The sequence below is a fragment of the Drosophila subobscura genome, chromosome J, assembly GCF_008121235.1.
Source record: "Drosophila subobscura isolate 14011-0131.10 chromosome J, UCBerk_Dsub_1.0, whole genome shotgun sequence".
Taxonomy (NCBI): domain Eukaryota; kingdom Metazoa; phylum Arthropoda; class Insecta; order Diptera; family Drosophilidae; genus Drosophila; species Drosophila subobscura.
This window is the reverse complement of record NC_048532.1, coordinates 3,694,262-3,714,366: the sequence shown is the minus strand read 5'-3', so window position 1 is coordinate 3,714,366 and position 20,105 is coordinate 3,694,262. Positions and strand designations below refer to the sequence as shown.

Sequence of the window (20,105 nt, the reverse complement as noted above, 5' to 3'; positions counted from 1 at the left end):
GAGATACACAGATAGAGTGAGAGTTGGAGAGTGGGAGAGTGGGAGAGGAAAAAAGCGTTCATTTGCTCAATCGTGCACTCGAAAATGTCAATTTACATTTGCGGACTGGCAGCCAACGCATTTCCCCCTGGTGCGCCGCCGAATGGGGAAACTGAGCCCGGACCATACGCAGTTCCAGGTCCCTGGTCCCTGGTCCCTGGTCCCAGCTCCAGCTTAAGTTGACTTTAACGCCTCAATGCATCCAACTAGAAACGCCCGATGGATGAGTAGGAGAAAGTTTTTTTTTCCTTTTTTTTTTTAGGACAGAATCAGGAAAAAGGAAAACTTTTTTTTATTAAAGTCAGCAGAAAATGGTTGGAACTCGTTTTGGTTTTGGATTTCCATTCTCCCACACTAGCTGGTTAGCCCTGATCCCTGCCTTGATTCACGTCCCTTCTGCCGTCCCTGCCTCTCGCTCTATCTCTGTCTCGCTCTATCTCTGTCTCTCTCTCTCTCTATTTCTCTCTCTGTGTGCGTTTGACAATGTGGGCGTGGCACTGGACTGTGCTCTCGTCTGTTGCTCTGGTCAAGTTAATTTGTATGTGTGGCCGTAAACTTTTGCCAGCTTAGACTTTCCAACACGCCCCATTGGGCCAGTGGGTAGTTTGGGGGCAGGCGGGGAGCGATGGACAGATGGATGGCCTGAATGGCTGCTTGAATGAATGAATGAATGAACGGTTTGCAAGGAATAGACTCAAGAGCAGGGGCTTTCCCCCCTCTTGATATCTCAAATGTCCAGCTCTGGGCTCCATCCACAATGTGTGAATTTTGTTGGCTTATTGCTTTTCTATGCCGCATAATTGCTGACTTCTTTCACACATTCACACACATCATTGGACTGGTCAGAGCATTGGGGTCTACACTCCTCTGAATGAATGTACGATATATGTATGTACATATGCATATGTATAAGGATGTGTTTGGCGACGTTTTGTCCTTGAGCAGTACGCATAAATCATAGAGCTGCTGCTGCAGAGCCCCGAAATTTATGCTTGGTTGCATTTTTGATGTTCCACCCACGCAGGGGGTGGAGGAGGAGGAGGAGGAGGAGCCTCCCTGCTCAGTGCTCGGTGGGAAGCAAATCAAGAGTAACAACTGCACGGAAATCGTATTTCAATTCAAGGATGTCGGATGTGTTTATCTGTCTTTCCCTTTCCAATAGTCCCAGACCCAAATCCCAACCCAAAGCCAAACCCCACCCGCCTTTCGCTTCCCGAGTTACCCCAAGGTGTTTCCAAAAAACAGTTTCGCACCATTTAGAGTTGCCAACGCTACCTGCGATGCGCTGCCAGGGTGACCATTCGTTTGTTATGCAAACAAATTCGTGGGCCTGCCCCAAAGAGAGTTGCCACAACAACAGGCACTGGGGGCTTCCCTGTTCCGCTGCAGCTCCAAGTCTCATTCTTTTGCTCCCAGTTGATCCCTGTACGCGTTGCTGAAATTTTTACACCGTTTTTTTATTGTTTTATTGTTTTCCTAATCATTGACCACCGAGGAGTGGGCCCAGGATGCCTTGCTACTCAGCCTCCAATGTGCGTTTTGTCAGCGCCGAGTCGCAGCTGAAGGATGGATGCCAGGAGCTGCGGTCTCGGGCCAGGGCGCAGACGGCCGCCTATCGTCCCCCGGCGGGCGGATTTCGGCCCTCTACCCAGATGGGTGTCGCCTCGTTCCGAAGACCCTTTGATCAGTCGGCGGCCTACGACCAGAAGCAGCTGAAGCGGAACGAGCGAGACAGGAAGCGCAATCAGGGCTCGAAGCACATAGTGTTGCGACCCAACGATCTGAGGCGACTTAAGGATCAGGGCAGGGTAGTGACCGTGCAGGAGAAGATGCAGGAGATTGACGAGAAGGAGGAGGAGCACCGCCAGCAGCTGCAGCTGGTGGAGGAGACAAGAAAGCGCTACAAGGAGATCGACAAGGCGCGACAGGCAGTGGCGGGAGAGGACAAGATCAGCAGCGTAGACAGCGAGATTCTGGAGGAGAAGGGCTCGGTGCTGAGTCGCGCCTTTCTGGCCAAGCAAGAGCAGGAGGAGGAGGTGAAGCAGATCAACCGCATGATCCTCGATGCCAAGTGCAAGGCGGTGCGGGAGGCACAGATCCAGGAGAAGTATCTGCTGGCCAAGGCACTGCGGGAGGACGACGAGCGTCTGGCTCGGATGGTCAACGCTGAGGCTCGCAAGGCGCTGAGCGCCGAGGATGAGCGGGAGCGGCTGGAGATCGAGAAGCGGGCCAAGTACGCCCAGGAGATCCGCCAACAGCTGAGTGAGCGTGAGAACCGGCGCTACCTGGAGGCCAAGCGGGTGGCCGAGGAGGCCAAGGACATTCGCAGGGCCACGGAGCTGCTGCGCGAGGAGGAGGAGCGGCAGCGGAACTTCGTCCATGTGCGCAAGCAGCGCTTCCGCGAGGAGCTGCAGCGGATCCGCGACATGTCCAACGTGTTCAAGACCATGCTGATGGAGCAGGAGCGCCTGGCCGACCTGCGGGTGATGGCCTACATGCGCGAGAAGCAGGAGAAGGAGCGCCAGCTGAAGGAGCTGAAGCGTCTGGCGAAGAAGGAGTTCGAGCGTCGCCAGCAGCGCATCTTCACGGTGGCTGCCGAGGCCATGGAGACGCGACACACCAACGAGGAGCTCAAGTACTTGAAGGAGCGCGACCGTGTGGAGCGCGAGTACCGGCAGCGGGAGAAGGACGCTGCCATGGCCAAGCGGGAGGCGGAGCGGGACCTGCTCGAGTCACGCGCCCAGCAGGCGCAGGAGATGAAGCACCGTTTGGCGCTGGAGATCGCCCACGCCGAGGAGGAGTTCAACAAGGTGATGTACCGCATGCGCGAGGAAGAGGAAAAGCAGAAGGCGCTCGACCAGCAGCGCGACTCCCAGCGCCTGGTCTACCGCAAGGACCTCAAGCAGCAGATGACCGACAAGGCGGAGGAGCGCCGTCGCCTGGCCAAACTCGAGGCCGGTCGCGTCCAAAAGTGGCTGGAGCATGAGCAGCAGCGAGACGCCAACATCAAGCAGGTGATCAGCGCCAAGATCGCGTCCATGCGGGAGAACTGCCTGCCCGAGAAGTACTTGAAGGAGGTGGAGAAGCAGCTGAAGAACATCCAAGGCTCACGTAATCGGATCCGCTGACGGAGGGTCCGGCAGCGGTTGCATAGCTTGGGGCGGTGCCTGGGAGCAGTAGTGGGCTTCCCACTGGAGCCCGAGAGTATGCAGGAATGTGGGTTCGAGCTAGCATCTACGATACCCACTACAGTAGGCACATTGCAGAGGGATATTCTTAGTGTATTTTGATAATAAACGAATGGCGCAAAACCCTAAGCTGAGATCTACTATACACATGTCCCAAAAGGTCTCATGAAAATTTAACCCACCGCCCGAAAGTATGCCATAAAGCTGCAAACGCCACAAAAGTAACTGCCGAATCGAAATCAAAGACCGCCATCCGCTGGCGATGATGATAATGATGCGACATTGTTGCGCGTGTGGCAGAATCCACCTCAGCTGGAGTCGACAGTCGGGGAAGGGAGTCTCTGTGTCCCCCCACACACATCACGCTAATTTCTAACTATGTGGGCGTTTAGCCTCTTTCCACTCTGTCCCAGTTTTTCCCGCTGCTGCCACCAAGGGGGTGGAGGGGGGGAATAGCACAAACAATTACACGAGACGAAAAACTACGGCCTCAGCTCAGTGCCACACGAATGCCATGGAGAGAAAAAGTGGTAGCCAAGTTTTGGCCACAATAAAATTTTATTATGCCACACACATACCCAGCCAGCAGCAATGGGGCCCAGAGGCAGATACGCATACACACACGCACACACACGCGCGTGCAAACAATGGGGCAGACGAAGATGGAGCTGACGCTGAAGATGCCACCGACAACGAGAACGGTAACGGCAACGGCAATGGCAACGACGAACTCTTGTGCATGGTTCAATTATCGTATTTCATGATTCGTTAAATTTTCGCATACGCCAAAAAAGCAAAAAAAATACGCAAGACTTGGCTCGGCCCCCCCACTTCATGCCACCCTGCCTGGTGGGTGGGTGCAAAGAAAAGCCAAGCGCAGAACAGGTTTTCCCCTGGCAACCATTGTGATGTCTACCTACAATGAAGACTAACCCAAGTCGAGGAGATTTGGAGATTGGGAGGCCGGCCTGGAGACTACTGCCTTCGGGTCTGAGTCTGGGTCTGGGTCTGGGCTTGGGGATTGCCTGCCACTCGCATATGGCAGTAATAATTCCAATGACAATAAACGTTGTCGTATTTACAAGTACCCGCACAAACACAGCCATAGAGGCACACGCTTACGCACACACTGACATGAATTGATGAGAAAAGTTTTTGAGGAAATGTCAATAGAGAAGCGGAGACAAACTACGCTCCTCCGATGTGCGAGAGGGAGTCTTACGGCACAGTGGGATGAAAGCGGCGAAAAGTGTACTCCCCATGTATTTAACGTTTTCCTACGCTTTCCTAAAATCATCTGGGAAAGTTCATCCCCACTACAAACCAACTGCACAACAAACAATGGAAAAGCGTCTGCATGGGCAGTGGGGCAAGACTGATTTATGTATCTATGGATATGTTGTGGATACCAACAAAGGGACAATGCATTTTACGATGCTTTACGGGGCCCACTGTACCACGGCATGGCATCTTTGGCATTTATAAATATCGTGCGAGTGCAAGTTTGCTTGAAAGGAAAAGGTAAAAAGCCAAAAAATATCGATATTGTAATTGGAAATATATAAGATGCAGCTGCTGCATCCCCATACCCATGCCCATCCCATCCCATTCGCGTACCCATTCCACCCACTCAACCCACCGAAATGTATCTGCAAGATTGCACACAATTGTTTTGTATTAGCAAAGTGATTTGGATCCGCCCCGGTATGGCTTTCCTTGGTTTCCTTGGATTTTATTCAGTTCGTTTTGGCTTGTGCCTTCGATATGTGTGCTTAAAAATAAATTGCTCGGCTTTAGTTTTGCGTTTTATTTCTATGGCTTTTCTTTTGTACTACATAGTTGCGGTGTGCCTGGAGTGGCACACGAGAAGAATTTTCCGCCTTTTCCTTTTGTTGTAGGTAGTTCAAAGCGGCCCAAGACAGATAGCTGAGTGGTTTCTGTGCGAGTATCTGCAGCTCCATAAGTACACCAATCCCATATCTAGGTGACTGTGTAATGGGTCTCAATTGCGCCCCAAATTTAAGACATCAATCGAGCCCCGCATTTGCATTTCAATATGTGGTGTGTGTACACATAGTTGTGGAGCGGGCGGAAAATCAATATAAACGAGGAAGCCGCTTGATTGGACGTTGAGAGGTGTCTCTGCGAACTGAAATCCAGCGGAGGTCACCGGCAGGAAGCTGTGCATTGAGCGACAGATTGAGGGGGGGCCAAAATAGGGAATTATAAATAGACAAACATTCGTTTTAATTGAAAAAGGCAAATCAATAATGTTCGATACCGAAAACTTCCAATAAATAATTGAATAGAGCGCATTATGATTGATTGGCTGCTGATTATGGTAGGGTACACCATCTACTTTTCAGTAATCCCTGCGATAAGGAGCTGCTCCCTCACCTGTCTAAGCTGGCGCCAGAAATTTCCAAATTAATCAGAGATTCCGAACAAGGAAACCAAATTCCCACCAGTGCGATTATTCTCTGTGAAATGTATGTGGGTGGGTGGCGATTATGAAATACGTATCATCGATTAGATACGGCACACACTTCAGACATTTCTACAATTAGTGGGGCCCCGAGACGGTTTTTGTTTTCTCTCTTGGCTGGAATGTCGACAAGTGGTATTATGACCACAATTACACATTTATTTATCTTTCTATCTCACTATCTATCCGCTTATATCGACGGTGGTTGCGCTGGTCTGCGCCTTATCTGTGGCCTTTGTTTGTGGACAACGACAACCTACGCCAGAAGGTGCCATAAGAAGGTGCTATTCGATAAGGGGGCTTCCTGGAAATGTGCGGTAGGTGGAAATACAATACTTGTAGAAATTCTATCGATTTGGAACGCTTGGGTCAAGTGAAATTACGAAAATATTCCATTACTGCCACTCCAGCCACCAGCCACGAGAAACCTTCGTAAATCAATTTACTAATAAATATTTATTCAGCTACGCGAGCAAACACTTAGATTACACTAAATCTGTCAAGGGCTAACCATAATTAACATAAAACAAATAGTAATATTAATAATAAAACTTGATTAAATCGATTTGCTCATAAATCTTGCGCCTCGCATTCATCTGATACTCTTAATTTTTTCTGTAGTCGTTTTTGTTTTGTTTTTTGTTGCTTTTTTAACATTATTTATAATGCATTATCGGACTGGAAACTATGCAACAGAGCAGGCAGCCAGCCACCGCTGGCAGTGCGGTCGACGTCGCTGCCAAGAGATTGTCGCAGCTGATTGGGGCAAGATCCACGTTGGCGGGCTGCCCACTTCAAAAGCGGCAACGGACAGAGCCAGCAGCAGCAGCAGCAGCAGCAGCTATGCGGTAGCTGAGGCAGCGGCAGTGACTTCGACGTGACTGCGGCAATGTTTACAAAAAACAGCAAGTTGTGGAAGAAGGGGTACGGGAGCGGGTGCGGTTGGTGTTGGTGGTGGTGTCGGAGTTCCGACCGCCAAGATATAAAGCGGCTTGATCTTACTTTTAACGGCCGAGTGGTATCTCGGCCGGCGTCCATGGCACAGAGTGTAGATAAACGAAAGTGCTTCCGAAATGCTCAGATATCTTCAAGAGGCGATTCGATATTCGGGCTTACTCTGCCCACCCCCTGTCCACACAATTTCCCATGGCTCGCACTGTGCCTACACATATCCATCGAACAGTAGCGACAAGCCAGGCAGGTGTTTAGACATTTTTAAGCCATTTGACACTCGAATTTAAGATACACGGTCCATCAATCAAATGATTTCCCAGGTGTCTAGCACACTGTGCGGCTTGGGAACCCACCCCTCAAGGCCGCCATCAGGCCCAGGAGCAGGGATCACCAGGGAGCAGATAGACTGATCAAAGAACTACCTCTGTGCTTGTCCCACTGTGCGTCCGCTGGCTTGCCGCTGCCGGACCAAACTGATGCATTGCTCCGTTGCACAATTTGTCGCCTCGGATTTCGTAAATTGCTCAGAGGGGTGCGCGGTGCGGGGTGCGGGGGCAGGTGCCATATCAGGTAAAGAGTGCGCCGCGCGCTTATCACATATTTTCTGTTTACTTCGATTTCTAAATGGAAAAATAGTCGAAATAGCAGCCGGCACTCGATAAGCCTAATCACATCGGCTCGGCCAGCTTTCCAGCTCTCTCTCTCTCTCTCTGTCTCTCTCTTTCTCTGTATGGATTTCCAGGCCGTCCGTCGGCTTAGACGACATTTGGCAAGTCGAGTGCAGAAGGTGACGGCGTTGTCGATGTCCGTGATGTGGGCGGCTTATATACATCATCATCATCGTCTTCGTCATCATTGTCATCGGTATCGGAATTGGAGTTGGAATTGGAATTTGAATTGTGGATATCGTCCAGCGGTGTAGTGGTTGTCATCGTTGCAGAGGCAGCCGCTGCCAGAAAGTGCACCTTGGTGGATGTGCTTGAATTATTATTCTCGGCCATCAACTGGTGCAGATGATGGTGGTGGCAGCCGCCGCTGTAGCCCAGGGCGGTGGGGCAGGGCACTGCGGCGCGGGGCCGCTGGGGCCGCAGCATGTCGCCCACATAGATGGCGGTGATCGCTGCATAGACAACGCCCAGGACGGCGCCGGCCAGTACGTCGGACCAGTGGTGCCAGTAGTCGGCCACGCGGCTCAGCGAGACACACAGGGCGGACATTAGCATGAGGAACTGGAGAATGTGCCGCAGCACCCGAATGCTGCCCCGTCCCTGCCACACACTGTGCACGTAGAAGGCCAGCAGGCACATGGAGTAGAAGCTGAGACTGCTGTGGGCGCTGGGGAAGCTCACGTGCAGCTCTCGGATCTGGCGCGCCGAGATGTTGCGATTGGAGCAGTAAAACTGCTCCACGTACAGGTCTGCGTTCTGGGGATCGGAGCAGCTGGTGCCGTCGTTGAGGCGCGGCTGACAAGCCTGGTAGAAGTGGGGCCGCAGACGCCCCACCACATGCTTGGCCAGCTCCGTGGTGAGGAAGGTGGCTATGAATCCGAAGCTGAATGTGGCCTGAGAGCGCCACAGGTTGCGCAGATAGAGGCGCATGCGGAAACGCTTGCAGATCCGCATGATCTCCACCACGCTGATGAGGAGCATCGGCAGGAGCAGCTTCATCAGCAGCAGCATCGGCACTGTGATGGTGCATTCGTGGTAGGGATACCGGATGGTCAGGTCCGAGCAGAAAAAGCCTCGCTTGAATGTTCGCATGGCGAATAACGATCTTTCGTTGTCAACTCGAAATAACTTTGACTCACTTGAATTCATTTATTTAGCTTAGAACTGTTCTTATCGCGTAGGTTCGAGCTGATCTCGTATTTTTTTGTTTTGTTGTTTTTTGTGGGGAGGGGGGAGGGTAATTTTGGGCAATTTGTTTCTGTTTCGGAATAGATTAATCAAATTTTTGCACTCGTTCATTCACTTTTCGGTGAGTATTTTGGTTTATTTTCGGCTGTCAAACAAATGGCGCATTTATTTATTCCCGAGCATTGATCAAGGCGAATAATGTTGCTTTCGAAAGACCGGCGCACGACTTTCCCGAGTCTAGTTCATAGACAATTTTCTTCTCGCGTTTGTGGCGGCAACAGGCCCGCTCTTCTGATTTCGCGCGCGAGATTTTCGGAGTAGCGGAATTAAATAAATTAACGTTATGGCCCAGACCAGCTGTCCGTCAGTTTAGACACGATCGTTTGGCTGTCAGTCACTCGCGGTGGGAAGTCGTAGTCGTGAACGTCGCTCTCCTAGCCTCCTCGCTGACAACCCATGAACCAGGCAGCGATCCAACCAACGAACCGCTTTGTCCGCAAGCTGCTCGAACTCTATGAAGCGCTCTGGAGCGACGCTGGCGTTTTGTTTGGATCGGCGACTGCTGGGGACTGTGACCGAGACTGTGACTGCGACTGCGACTGCGACGATCGGTTCGCGTATTGCCGCTGCGCTGCCGCCGAGCTGCCGGTAGCGACTAACTGCCGTACCGTCGATTTTTTGTACAAGCTCTTGTCTCTGTCACGGTACACAATCTACGGTCTACAGTCAATGGCATACGGTCTTCGAGCTGAAGAATCCACCACGTCGTCGCCGAAGGTTCACATTGCTGTGGCTGTGCACATTTCGCATTGATATTGAATTTCAATGGGACTTGTATTCCTTATCAATTCAGTAAAGTCGTCGGAGACTCTCTTGCGAGTGAGTGCTCTCGTATTTCTTCGCTTCACATTGCTCCGACCACACTGGCTGCGACACCCCTCCCGGCCGCCGTCTCCGTCTCCTTCTCCTTCTGCATCTGTTGATGCTGCCACTGCTGCCGGGGCACGAATGTTGCTAATGAGGAAACTATTGAATTGTTTCAAGGTTTACTCTGCTCAGTTTGTTTAGGTTTATTTGTCTGGAACTTGGCATTTGCGCATAATGAAAGAGTTGCATTCGCTCGAAATGCGGATGCCAATGGGAGTGGAAGAGTGGAGGAGTGGCCGGCCTGGAGTTGGAGTTGTGCCTCAGCCTGGTCCGTCTCCTTCGACCATTCGACTGGGTCATTGCAACGTGACTTAAGACGGTTGCCACTTGCTGGGCCCGCCCTGCCCTCCGCCCGGTTCGCTGCGTGCCTTTCTGGCATTTGTTGTTGATGTAGGTCGTTGCTCAGGCCCAGGCCCCCAATGAGTAAGCGGAGCTCAGGCTCGGGACCCACTCTGACTCCGACTCCGACTCCGACAACGACTGCGGAGGCTGTGCGGTAATGGAGACGACGGCACACATAAGCCCGAATGGTGGAGTGCATAAACTGTAGCCAGTTTATGGCCACTTTGTATTTACACTACGAATCGAGCTTCTTTATGGCAAATTTCAACTGCTCAATTTACAGGGGAATTGCATTGCATTGCGACTATTTTCTGTTAATTTATGCTAATTTCGGAGTCGCCATGAAAGGAAATTACTCGAAATCGGAGGGACAATGGTGCCCCGCGGTCATACTGACAAATGTGCAAGCCGCACAAGGGAACACAGAGCCGTTGTGTTTTGGGTTTCTCTTTCGAGGATTTTCCAAGTGACTCCGAATTACTCGAAAGTGCATTATTATCCATTTGTGTGCTCAAATAAATGCTACTTCGAAATCGAAACCGAAAGCGTATTTAGTACCATTTCTGGAATCCATTTCGGAATAAATTTAAATCAGTCTAGAATAAGTACATTTTAAAAACTTTAGCCCGAAACTACACTGAGTTGATAGAACGAATGGCTTGCATTGTCCCAGTTAGAAATAGTCGTTCAGATCGAAAACCGCTAACCCAGAAACACTGTAAGCCGATCCGCGTACAGCAACGGCACTGCGCGATACGCCCCCCCTTGAAGCGATCACCACTGTGCGTGTGTATGGATGTGTAAGTACGAGTATCTGTATCTACGCCGTAGCCGTATCAATGAACAACCGCAGCACGCGCCAAAAAAACGAGTATTCATGATCATCATGAAGGAACAACAAAAACCGCAAAGCGAGCAGAAGCCGGGCCTCGGGAGATCGAGAGGTTTCTGGTTTTCGTGTGGCAGTGGGGAGCTTCTTTAGTGACACCTTCGCTTGAGCAGACACTAAATCACAATTTATTATTGACATAATTTGTTAAATACGCAGATGCGGGGAAAATCATTCACGTGTTGCACAAGCCCACCATGCAAACACTCTCCACGTCCCTGTTTGCGGCCCGGCCCCTCTCTGTCTGGCGGTAAACAACCAAAGCTGAGTCGGCAGTTCTGAACGTGGTTCGGGTTGCCTGAAACTGAGGAGAACTTCCTGTGCAGTCGAAAAGTGAAACGCAACAAATGGTGCAGAAACTGCTGTTTGCTTGTTCTTGGCACTTTTACTCGCGGGGACGGCTACTGTCGCTGACTGATAAGCGGAAGAGGTGTATGAATTTATTAGGCGAGGTGTCAGCGATTGTGCAATCTCCCGACCCCCGGAGCCCGTCCCGTGAATGAGGAACTACTGATAATGATCCCAGCGCCGTAGTATTGCAAGTGTCCGCATGCCCCTCACCATGGTGACACTTGGCATTGGCATTCCGCGATTACCATCGCAGGGGGAGATGTGTGAGCGCGGCTATTGCAATTTCTCGCCTTGAGCCAGTGACTGGTGGAGATGTTGGTTCCCTGTTAGGTGCATGAGTCGCAAAGAATGCACACTTCCGACATGAAGTATTCCCAAAGCGATAAAGATCGCTTCCTTGAGGGGAAAACAAAAGTGGTAGCAATAATTTATGGAAGATCTCTTCAAGGTTTGCGAACCTATCCCAACTATGAGTGCACTGCGGATGGGGAAATCAATCAAAGATCGATCTGAATTGATCTTAATTCCTTGCACGTGCAATGCACTCAAAGAGCGGGAACACCAGAAACCCAATTTATTAAATGTTCCGCGATAATAAAGAATGTTCATCAAGCAATTAGTCATTTGTTCAGGGCTCCTATTGAGGTTACCGGGCTGCATACTTCGTGACGTAACATTCTTATTTATATTTATAGAACTAGCAAAACCAAAGCCAACTTTGATAAGGGAGTTTTCTTTCTAGAGTCTAATCTCGCCTAGAAATATCCCTGTGCAAACCTACGTTTTACTATGAGGATTATGACTAAATTATCAAGTAAATAATAAACCAAAAATTGCAGATATAAACACATAATTATTGCCAAAATGGGATGCTAATTTTAAAAGGCAATTATCCATGTACCGACCCGCCCCAGCCGCCCCTGTTGGCCGTTTCAATTAGCAACGCCATCAAAATAAACAGCGGAAAGAATTGCCAGGCAAAGCAAACCAGTTTCTTCTCTGAGGCGGCCCCAACGATCACGATCACGATCCCCCAAACGGAGCTTAAAGCTCTCTCGAAGGCGTCACAAACCGCGGAATGCACATACCACTGACATCGACGTCACATGCCCACATACAACAGGTGCGAAATCACCTACAATCCGATCTGATGGGTTCATTTGAACGGAAGGCTTTTTGTGAATCATCGACACCACCGTAAATTCCCTGCTCAAGCAGCGAAAGAGAAAATCCCAGGCGCTGATATCGATGCACGACGATGTATCAGCGGCCACAATTAGCCAGCGGCAAACCGAATTAACACACTTGAGTAATCACCTACGTTGGGTCCAGTGCGGTTTGGCACGGTTCCACTGGATGCCCCCACTAGGAAATTATGCACACGCATCCCAAAAAATGCAGAAGATGCAGCGAAAGGCGAGAACCAAAGACTCCCTCTCTCTCTCTCTCTCTATCTCTCTCTCTACGCCGCTTGGAAGTAAACCAGTTTGAAACTCCTTTCTCTCTCTGTCTCTCTAAATGAGGGTTTATCTTTTGCTAAATATTTTCTCTTGGTTTATGAGCAATAAGTGAAACCAGTTTCTCGTGAAAATACAATGGGGTCTGCGCTTCATTGATGGAAGAGACGGGCATTGGGATGGGTAGGTGGATGAGGTGCTTATTTTGATGGTTTTGGGATGGCAATTCGAGAGTATTTTTGCGCAGATAATAGAAGAAAAATGGGCAGGGCATTCCACTGAGAGAAACATCTGTTTCGGCGACCAAACTCAGAGAACCCGTTCAAAGCCTCATTGGGTTTCGTCTTGCAATTACCCGCGAAATAATCAATAGTTTTTCCCGAATGTAAAAGAAACTGGCTGTGGCATAAAAAAAAATTCGTTTGCAATTAATGAAAAAAAAGCAAATAAACAACAAATGTTTATGGCATTTCGGTGGATGGATGGGAAGCTTCGGCGTTGCCAAAGCAACCCACAAACAATAACCGATGGGGGGAATTGGGGATCCGGAGGTGGCACGCACCCACTTGTAACTGACGGACCGCAGAGAACCCACCGCCAGCTGCTGAGAACAGCTGCTGAGAGACACATAAATATGTATGTATATGTACGTACAGACGCACAGGGAGAAACCGTCAGTGAGAGCCACCGAAATCACGGCCAAGTCGGAGAACTCTCAGTCCGCAGCTCAGTGGCAGAGGCAGGCAAGATATGCATGCCTCGACGCTCGGTTAGTTAAGCGCGGTTTGTCAGTCGAGTCGGTAGAGTCGATACCGTCACCGTCACCGTCATCGTCATCATTATTGTTGCTGTAGCACAACTCGACTGTTCGTTCCACAGCCATGTCGAAGTATACGAAACTGGCCCGCGGGATCTGCGATCTACTGATCTGGGCCGCTCTCAGTGTGGGCAGCCTGCTGCTACACAAGTGGGGAAAGCCTTTTAAGCGCGGCTTCTTCTGCGGGGATGAGTCACTGGCCTATCCCTACCGCGAGAGCAGCTTCGAGCACCAGCTAGTACTGGCTATTGCCTTCGGGGTGCCCACCTCGGTGATCGTGGTGGTGGAGCTGTTCAAGCAGCTGCCGGGTGGCGCCCAGCGCGAGAACTCGGGCAAGCGGGACGGCTGCCGGCTGGGACACCGAGTCGGACAGCTCTACAAGCAGGTCATCTTCTATCTCTTCGGACTGGCCATGGTCGCGTTCACCACGATGCTCTCCAAGGTGTGCATTGGCCGACTGCGTCCACACTTTTACGCCGTGTGCCAGCCGATGCTGCCGGACGGGAGCACCTGCCAGGACGCCCAGAATCAGGGACGCTACATCGACAGCTACACCTGCAGCAATGCCAACATGACGGACTTCAACTTCCGGCAGCTGAACCAGTCCTTCCCCAGCGGCCACGCCAGCATCATCATGTTCGCGATGCTCTACCTGGCCATTTACTTGCAAGCGGCGTTGAGCACGCGCGTCTCCAAGCTGCTGAAGCACCTGCTCCAATTCCTGTTCGTCATGTTCGGCTGGTACGTCTCGCTCACCCGCATCACCGACTACCACCACCACTGGAGCGATGTTCTGGCCGGGGCCGTCATGGGCGTCTTGCTCGCCTGCCTCACGGGCGCATATGTGGCCGACCTGTTCGCCTTCAAGCGCTGGCCTAAGAACGGCTACTCGGCCAACACGCTGCGCAAGCCCCAAGTATCGCCCAAGAGCTCCACCAAGTCCCAGGCAGGCACTGCACAGGCCACGACAGCCTCCAGTGGCGGCCAGCCGCCTGCGCTGCCAGCCTACACCTTCGGGACGCTGCCCTACCTGGCGGCGCATCCGGCTCAGGCGCAGTACGCACAAACCTATCACAACTACGGATATGTTCCCTGAGTTAAGGTCGGATGAGCGCTAGCTCCAGCTTAGAGAACCTCACACACACACACACACACACACACCCACACTTGAGCATACATCACACAGAGCTTTGCACAATATTCCTGTTTTGTTGTCTGTATTTTAGCGAAATAAAATATAAATATTAAAGTATCGATCGTAGCTGGAAGATTTCCTCAGCGGAAAGAATAATTTAGCAATATTTGAAAGTAGTCATCGCATCCAAACCTTTAACTTCCCCATCAGATTATTGGCTAGATCTGTAGGCTTACCTGCAAAGAGAGAAAACAAAAGGAATTTGGTTGGAAGATATTTGATGATAGACTATGATGATAGCACATTCCAAAGGTGTTACAGCAGAGATATTATTACAGGGAGAATCAATCGTAGCCCCGATCGATGGTTTCAATATATACTAAAATGGGTTGCAAACATTTACAGTTACTTTTGCTTTTGTCCAGTCTGAGAGAATGAGTTCAGAGCACGCAAAAAGCAGCCATCAGATAGTAGGCCAAGACCCAGGCGAACCCCCCATCCTAAACAAATGGGTTCCAGCTGCGGCGACTTTAGAAATTAGGAATAAATTATTGAGACCTTAGCATATTTGAGCAATCGATAAACAGCAGCCAGAGCCAGAGCCAGAGCCAGAGCCAGAGCTAGATCAGTGGGGAAAAGCTGCGACTTGGAGCGAAACAAAGGTTTTTGAAACAAGTTTTTGTAGTAGCCAGCCACTAACCTCCGATCGGATCGATGGAAATGCAAATGAGCTGTAGGCAGCGCTGAAAGAACTCTCAGCTTGAACCCCTGCAGCACGGTCCATCCATTCATCCATTCTTCAGTGTGAAAATGTGCGGCAATCCGAACACGCGTCTGCTCTCTCGGCTCATCATTGATTTCCTCATCCTGCTGGGGGTCTATGGCGCGGCCCTGGTGGTCCTGCCGCAGCAACTGGCCACCGCCCAGCGAGGCTTCCACTGCAGCGACACCAGCCTCCGCTATCCCTATCGCCAGCCTTGGCTGACCAAAGTCCACCTCACGATCGCCGTCGTGGCCCTGCCCGCCGCTTTTGTGCTCGTCGTGGAGATGTTGCGGGCCGCCTTCGTGCCAAGTGCGGTGGAGCTGAAGCAGCGGTTCGTCTTCGTTGGCGCCCGGATCCCGAGCTTCATCAGCGAGTGCTACAAGATCATCGGGGTGTATCTGTTTGGCCTTGGATTGACTCTGCTGGTCATCCGGCTGACCAAGTACTCGGCGGGACGCCTTCGTCCGTACTTCTTCGACGTGTGCCAGCCCGCCTGGGGCGAGGAGGGATCTGAGAACTGTGCCGATCCGTCTCTGCCCGAAAATTACACCTCCCAGTACATTAGGGACTTTAGCTGCACAGAGTTTGCCGCCTCGCAGGATCTTCTCGCCCTGGTACGCCACTCCTTTCCCAGTGGGTTTGTCACCTCCACCTGGTATGCCATGGGATTTCTGGTCTTCTATGCCCAGGCAAGGCTCTTCGCTCCCTGGCTGAGACTGCTCCGCTCTACGCTCCAGCTGGCCTGTGCATCGGTAGCCCTCGTCGTGTGCTGGGAGCGCATCTCCACCTATCAGAACCATGTGGCGGATGTGGCGGCTGGTGCCGCCTTCGGTGGTCTGCTGGCCTTCTACGTGACTGTATTTGTTGCCCACCTGTTCGAGGAGGTGCGCGTGAAGCGGCGCCAGTGGCCCAGGAACGAGCAGATCTACGGCTATGCGGGGTACTACAATCGACCCACTTATGGATACTGATAAGCATAGATAATAACACATAGATGGGGAATAAAATACAACGAAATTAATTTATTGAAATAATTCTGAGTTTTAGCTGCAGCCAAGAGCAAAGCTTTTCGAAACCCGAAACAAAGACGTCCCTCAGCCAAGTTTCAAACCATAGCTTGCGATCCACTTAACAAGTGGCTGGCGATCGTCATCCACTGATAAGCGAGCGCTGACCACAGTCCACATACGCTCGGTCTCTCTCTCTCTCTCTCTCTCTCTTTTGATTTCGTTGCTGTGTCTATTCATACACGGTACGCAAAGAGTGCAGGGGTATATTCGAATCGGGTAAGAGAGTGTAGAATCTGTAACGAAGCCTTAACCCATCCGCAATAATGTAATTATAAATACGCATCGAAGCCAACTCGATTATATAGAAATCTTAGTGTATTCTTGTGTAGATCTCATAGACTAAAAGTTTAAGGTAGAAGGTAGGAGAGTCTATTCCGCACTTCAAAATGCAAAATGATCATATTAATCTACAAGATTTCAGAAAAATTTCACATTTAATTGATTTGTATAGCCATTGATATTATTTTTAGAGAGATCTTTATATAGAGATATGTACATACACCAATATGAGTGCTGTGAGGTATCTAAGTGTCGAGCCACGTGTGCCTCAACACACACGTTACGACTGGTTATTGCTATAACCCTCTCTCTCTCGCTCTGTGTGTGTCTGTCTATCCACCCATTCATCTCTTTCGTTCGTTAATGATCGGCAGTACAAGAAAAACTCCATGGATTTGTTTACAAAGTCAACACACCGATCAGCACCGCTGACTGCTGCTCAGTCGCGATCGGGAAGCGGCGCTTAAAAGTTTACACCTCGGATTCAGGCAGTCCGTCCGTCACGGTAGTCGTTAAGATAATAAATAATCTTATAGTTGTACAATTGTTGTTTACTAGTGGACGAACCTGACAGTCACTCGAGATGAATAAACGTGAAGATATATCTATGAAGCGATCATAAAGATTCAATAAAAAAGTGAGTGAGGGAGCTGTACGATTAATTGGGTTAACCCACCCACTGGATATTGTACGGTTTTGATGGGTTCTAATAATTTGCATTTAAATTCGATTTCATGCTAGGTTCAAAGTGCAGTTGAAAATGCCAGCAGACAGAATGCTAAAATAAACAGGGGCACAGTAAGCGCCAGGGGAGCCTTTTCTAAAAGCGACTGGCACCAGCAGCACATTTTCCAGCATAAAGTTCACAGCTACAGTGTACAGAGTCGGGCCGGGCCGCCTTAATTCAATCAAATGTCGCTTATTCATTCAATTAAAGGTCGCGCCATTTGACGTGCCCACTATGAATGCGTCTGTGAATACGAATACGAGTGCGAGGATGAGTTTGAGTTTGAGTTTGAGTACAAGTGGAGGCAGCAGCCCGCTTTGAATGTTTTCCATTTTTTAATATAATTGACAAGTTAAACTTTGTGCACATGTTCAGCAGCAGCGCAGCTCGCACTCCCACTCCCGCTCCGCTGTTTAGTGTCACACAGATCAGGCGCAGACGCAGACGCAAACGCAGATGCAGATACAATGGAGGCCATTCTTGGACCAGAGATTAGTGGCGCTGGCTGCAATCAGTTCCCTCTGCGATAGTGCAAATCTGAGGAGTGCGTGCATTGACGCTCCTATTTGATGCATCATTGCCCTAGAACAATAGGTAACCACTCTGTGAGTGAGTGAGTAACTTGCGAGTGAGTCACTGCCCGGCTTGTTGACCCAGGGAGCTACTGCTCTTCCTTATCGTTCGAGCTTTATTGGTTCTGGTTTAGCCTCTCTGCAGATCCATGGGATGGCCCAAAAAAAATCGCTGAACTACAGTGATTTGGCACTAAGTAAGGGCTGGGCTGAAGCTTTTGCGGCTATCTAGAACACTTTAATTTATCTTATCAAAGTGATCTTGAGCTTGTTTGAGCAAGTTAGTCGCGCTGCACTGAGCGAAAAGGGGTGGGAGAGCATTTATTGAAAAAGATTTCAAAAGTTCAACGATCATATCTGGCTCACGTTTCACCGTTGTATCTCTTTTTGTGTGTCTTTTGTTAATTAGAATTTATGATAATATGTATATCATATCATATCTGGATAATCTTTTCTTCTACGTTTTTTGTTGCAGTGCGCAGTGCCACACGAGGTATACGAACGCTTGTCTAATCTGGAGAACTTTGAAGACATCGGCTAATAACAATAAAATAGGCAATAAACAAATTACTTCGCTGCAAAACATAGGCAGACAGAGAGAGTGTGCGAGAGAGCTAAAACAATATCGGGAGAGACACTGTGGAGAAGCCCAAGCCCCACACATCAAATGAGCGTTAAATTAAAAGAACGTTACCCAAACGACGCCGGATCAGTCAGCCACTGACAACGAACCCGAAACGAACGAACCAACCGAGACAGACAAACGCGACGGGTAAACAACACAAAAACCACAACCAAAAAAAAAAAACAACGAAAAGATAATTACAAACCAACATAAAAAAACAATTCGGAATATTAACTAATTAAAGCCAACGATCCATCCACAAAATGCGCAACGCGAATGAGGATCACTCCGTCTCCGTTTCCGTCTCTGCGTCTGCATCTGCATGTGCATCTGCCACCCCAAGCACGCCATGCCAGAGCCAGAGGCAGGCAGAAGACCGAAAACTGATTCGGCGGCTCCTCATGGAGCTGCTGGTGATAGTGGTGCTTCTCATTCCCATCTGCATCTACGAGTTCGCGGTGGATCCGGTGCGGCGCGGCTTCTTCTGCGACGATGAGAGCATCAGCTACCCCTTCAGGGACAACACGATCACGCCGGTGATGCTGGGTTTGATCAGCGGCCTGTTGCCTCTACTGGTGCTACTGCTCGTGGAGTACGTGAGGCACATGCGCGCCGGCGAGCTGTCTACCACTGTCCACCTGCTCGGCTGGCGGATGTCCACGTGGTACGTGGAGCTGTTCCGTCAGGCCGCCTACTTCAGCTTCGGCCTGCTGCTCACCTTTGACGCCACCGAGGTTGGAAAGTATACCATTGGCCGCCTACGGCCGCACTTCCTGGCCGTGTGCCAGCCCCAACTGACGGACGGAACGCTCTGCTCGGATCCGGCCAACCTGCACCGCTACGTGGAGAACTACGAGTGTGTCGCCGAGGGCTACACCGTCGCGGATGTGCGCCAGGCGCGCCTCAGCTTCCCCAGCGGCCACTCCAGCATTGTGTTTTACACCATGGTCTACGTGGCGCTCTACCTGCAGCGTAAGCTCACCTGGCGCAGCTCCAAGCTGACCCGCCACTTCCTCCAGTTTATCTTCGTAATGCTGGCCTGGTACACGGCCCTCAGCCGCGTCATGGACTACTGGCACCACTGGTCCGACGTCCTCTCCGGATCCCTGCTCGGAGTAACCGGTGCCCTGATCACGGCCCGATATATAGCGCGGTTCTTCGACTCGCCATACGAGAGCGTGTCGGGCATCTTGAGCGGTGGCCTGCGCAGGCAGAACACCTCGGCCACGCTCCAAGAGGAAGTGTGTCCCACCACACCACCACCCTACTCGGCGAACAGCAACTACAACGAGGAACAGTATTGCTCGAAGGTCTGAGCTGAGATCCACCCATGTAAAGAACATTCCAAAGCCAAGATCAGGCCTCTCGAGGCCTTGATAAAATAAAGTATCGATGAGACGAGATGTAAACAGCTGAGCGTAGACTTGAATCTGTAGTATCTACACCTTCATTATAGAATCATATTGTTAGATCTTCACCCTGCATCTGTATAGTTCCCATGGATATGAGTCTGTACGATTGTCCAGTCAAAGCCATCATCATACTGTCTAAGTTCTCGTATTATTTGTGTATTAATTCGATAAATAAATAAGTACTCCAAAGAATTTCGAGACATTTTTCATTGTCGCT

At 50.4% G+C, this 20,105-nt stretch overlaps 5 protein-coding genes across 5 annotated transcripts; 4 read left to right on the top strand and 1 right to left on the bottom strand.

Moving 5' to 3' along the window:
- The first annotated feature begins 1,502 nt into the window (after window positions 1-1,502).
- On the top strand, window positions 1,503-3,519 carry LOC117892996 (cilia- and flagella-associated protein 45). Its single transcript, XM_034799351.1, has one exon. It carries the CDS (start codon window positions 1,548-1,550, stop codon window positions 3,165-3,167), a length of 1,620 nt encoding a protein of 539 aa, XP_034655242.1. The 5' UTR covers window positions 1,503-1,547; the 3' UTR covers window positions 3,168-3,519.
- A 2,630-nt stretch (window positions 3,520-6,149) lies between these two features.
- LOC117892997 (putative phosphatidate phosphatase) lies at window positions 6,150-9,111 on the bottom strand. Its single transcript, XM_034799352.1, has one exon. The coding sequence runs from the start codon at window positions 8,481-8,483 to the stop codon at window positions 7,422-7,424; it is 1,062 nt and encodes a 353-aa protein (XP_034655243.1). The 5' UTR covers window positions 8,484-9,111; the 3' UTR covers window positions 6,150-7,421.
- Window positions 9,112-13,261: 4,150 nt separating this feature from the next.
- On the top strand, window positions 13,262-14,406 carry LOC117892999 (putative phosphatidate phosphatase). Its single transcript, XM_034799354.1, has one exon. The coding sequence runs from the start codon at window positions 13,370-13,372 to the stop codon at window positions 14,399-14,401; it is 1,032 nt and encodes a 343-aa protein (XP_034655245.1). The 5' UTR covers window positions 13,262-13,369; the 3' UTR covers window positions 14,402-14,406.
- Window positions 14,407-15,233: 827 nt separating this feature from the next.
- LOC117893001 (putative phosphatidate phosphatase) lies at window positions 15,234-16,230 on the top strand. The gene has a single exon (XM_034799355.1). It carries the CDS (start codon window positions 15,251-15,253, stop codon window positions 16,172-16,174), a length of 924 nt encoding a protein of 307 aa, XP_034655246.1. The 5' UTR covers window positions 15,234-15,250; the 3' UTR covers window positions 16,175-16,230.
- Window positions 16,231-18,336: 2,106 nt separating this feature from the next.
- On the top strand, window positions 18,337-19,887 carry LOC117892998 (putative phosphatidate phosphatase). Its single transcript, XM_034799353.1, has one exon. It carries the CDS (start codon window positions 18,740-18,742, stop codon window positions 19,790-19,792), a length of 1,053 nt encoding a protein of 350 aa, XP_034655244.1. The 5' UTR covers window positions 18,337-18,739; the 3' UTR covers window positions 19,793-19,887.
- The last annotated feature ends 218 nt before the right edge of the window (window positions 19,888-20,105 follow it).

What these genes read in the sequence shown, in the direction of transcription:
- LOC117892996 (XM_034799351.1), top strand. Translation starts at nt 1,548, where the DNA reads ATGCCTTGCTACTCAGCCTCCAATGTGCGTTTTGTCAGCGCCGAGTCG.
- LOC117892997 (XM_034799352.1), bottom strand. Translation starts at nt 8,483, where the DNA reads ATGAATTCAAGTGAGTCAAAGTTATTTCGAGTTGACAACGAAAGATCG.
- LOC117892999 (XM_034799354.1), top strand. Translation starts at nt 13,370, where the DNA reads ATGTCGAAGTATACGAAACTGGCCCGCGGGATCTGCGATCTACTGATC.
- LOC117893001 (XM_034799355.1), top strand. Translation starts at nt 15,251, where the DNA reads ATGTGCGGCAATCCGAACACGCGTCTGCTCTCTCGGCTCATCATTGAT.
- LOC117892998 (XM_034799353.1), top strand. Translation starts at nt 18,740, where the DNA reads ATGCGCAACGCGAATGAGGATCACTCCGTCTCCGTTTCCGTCTCTGCG.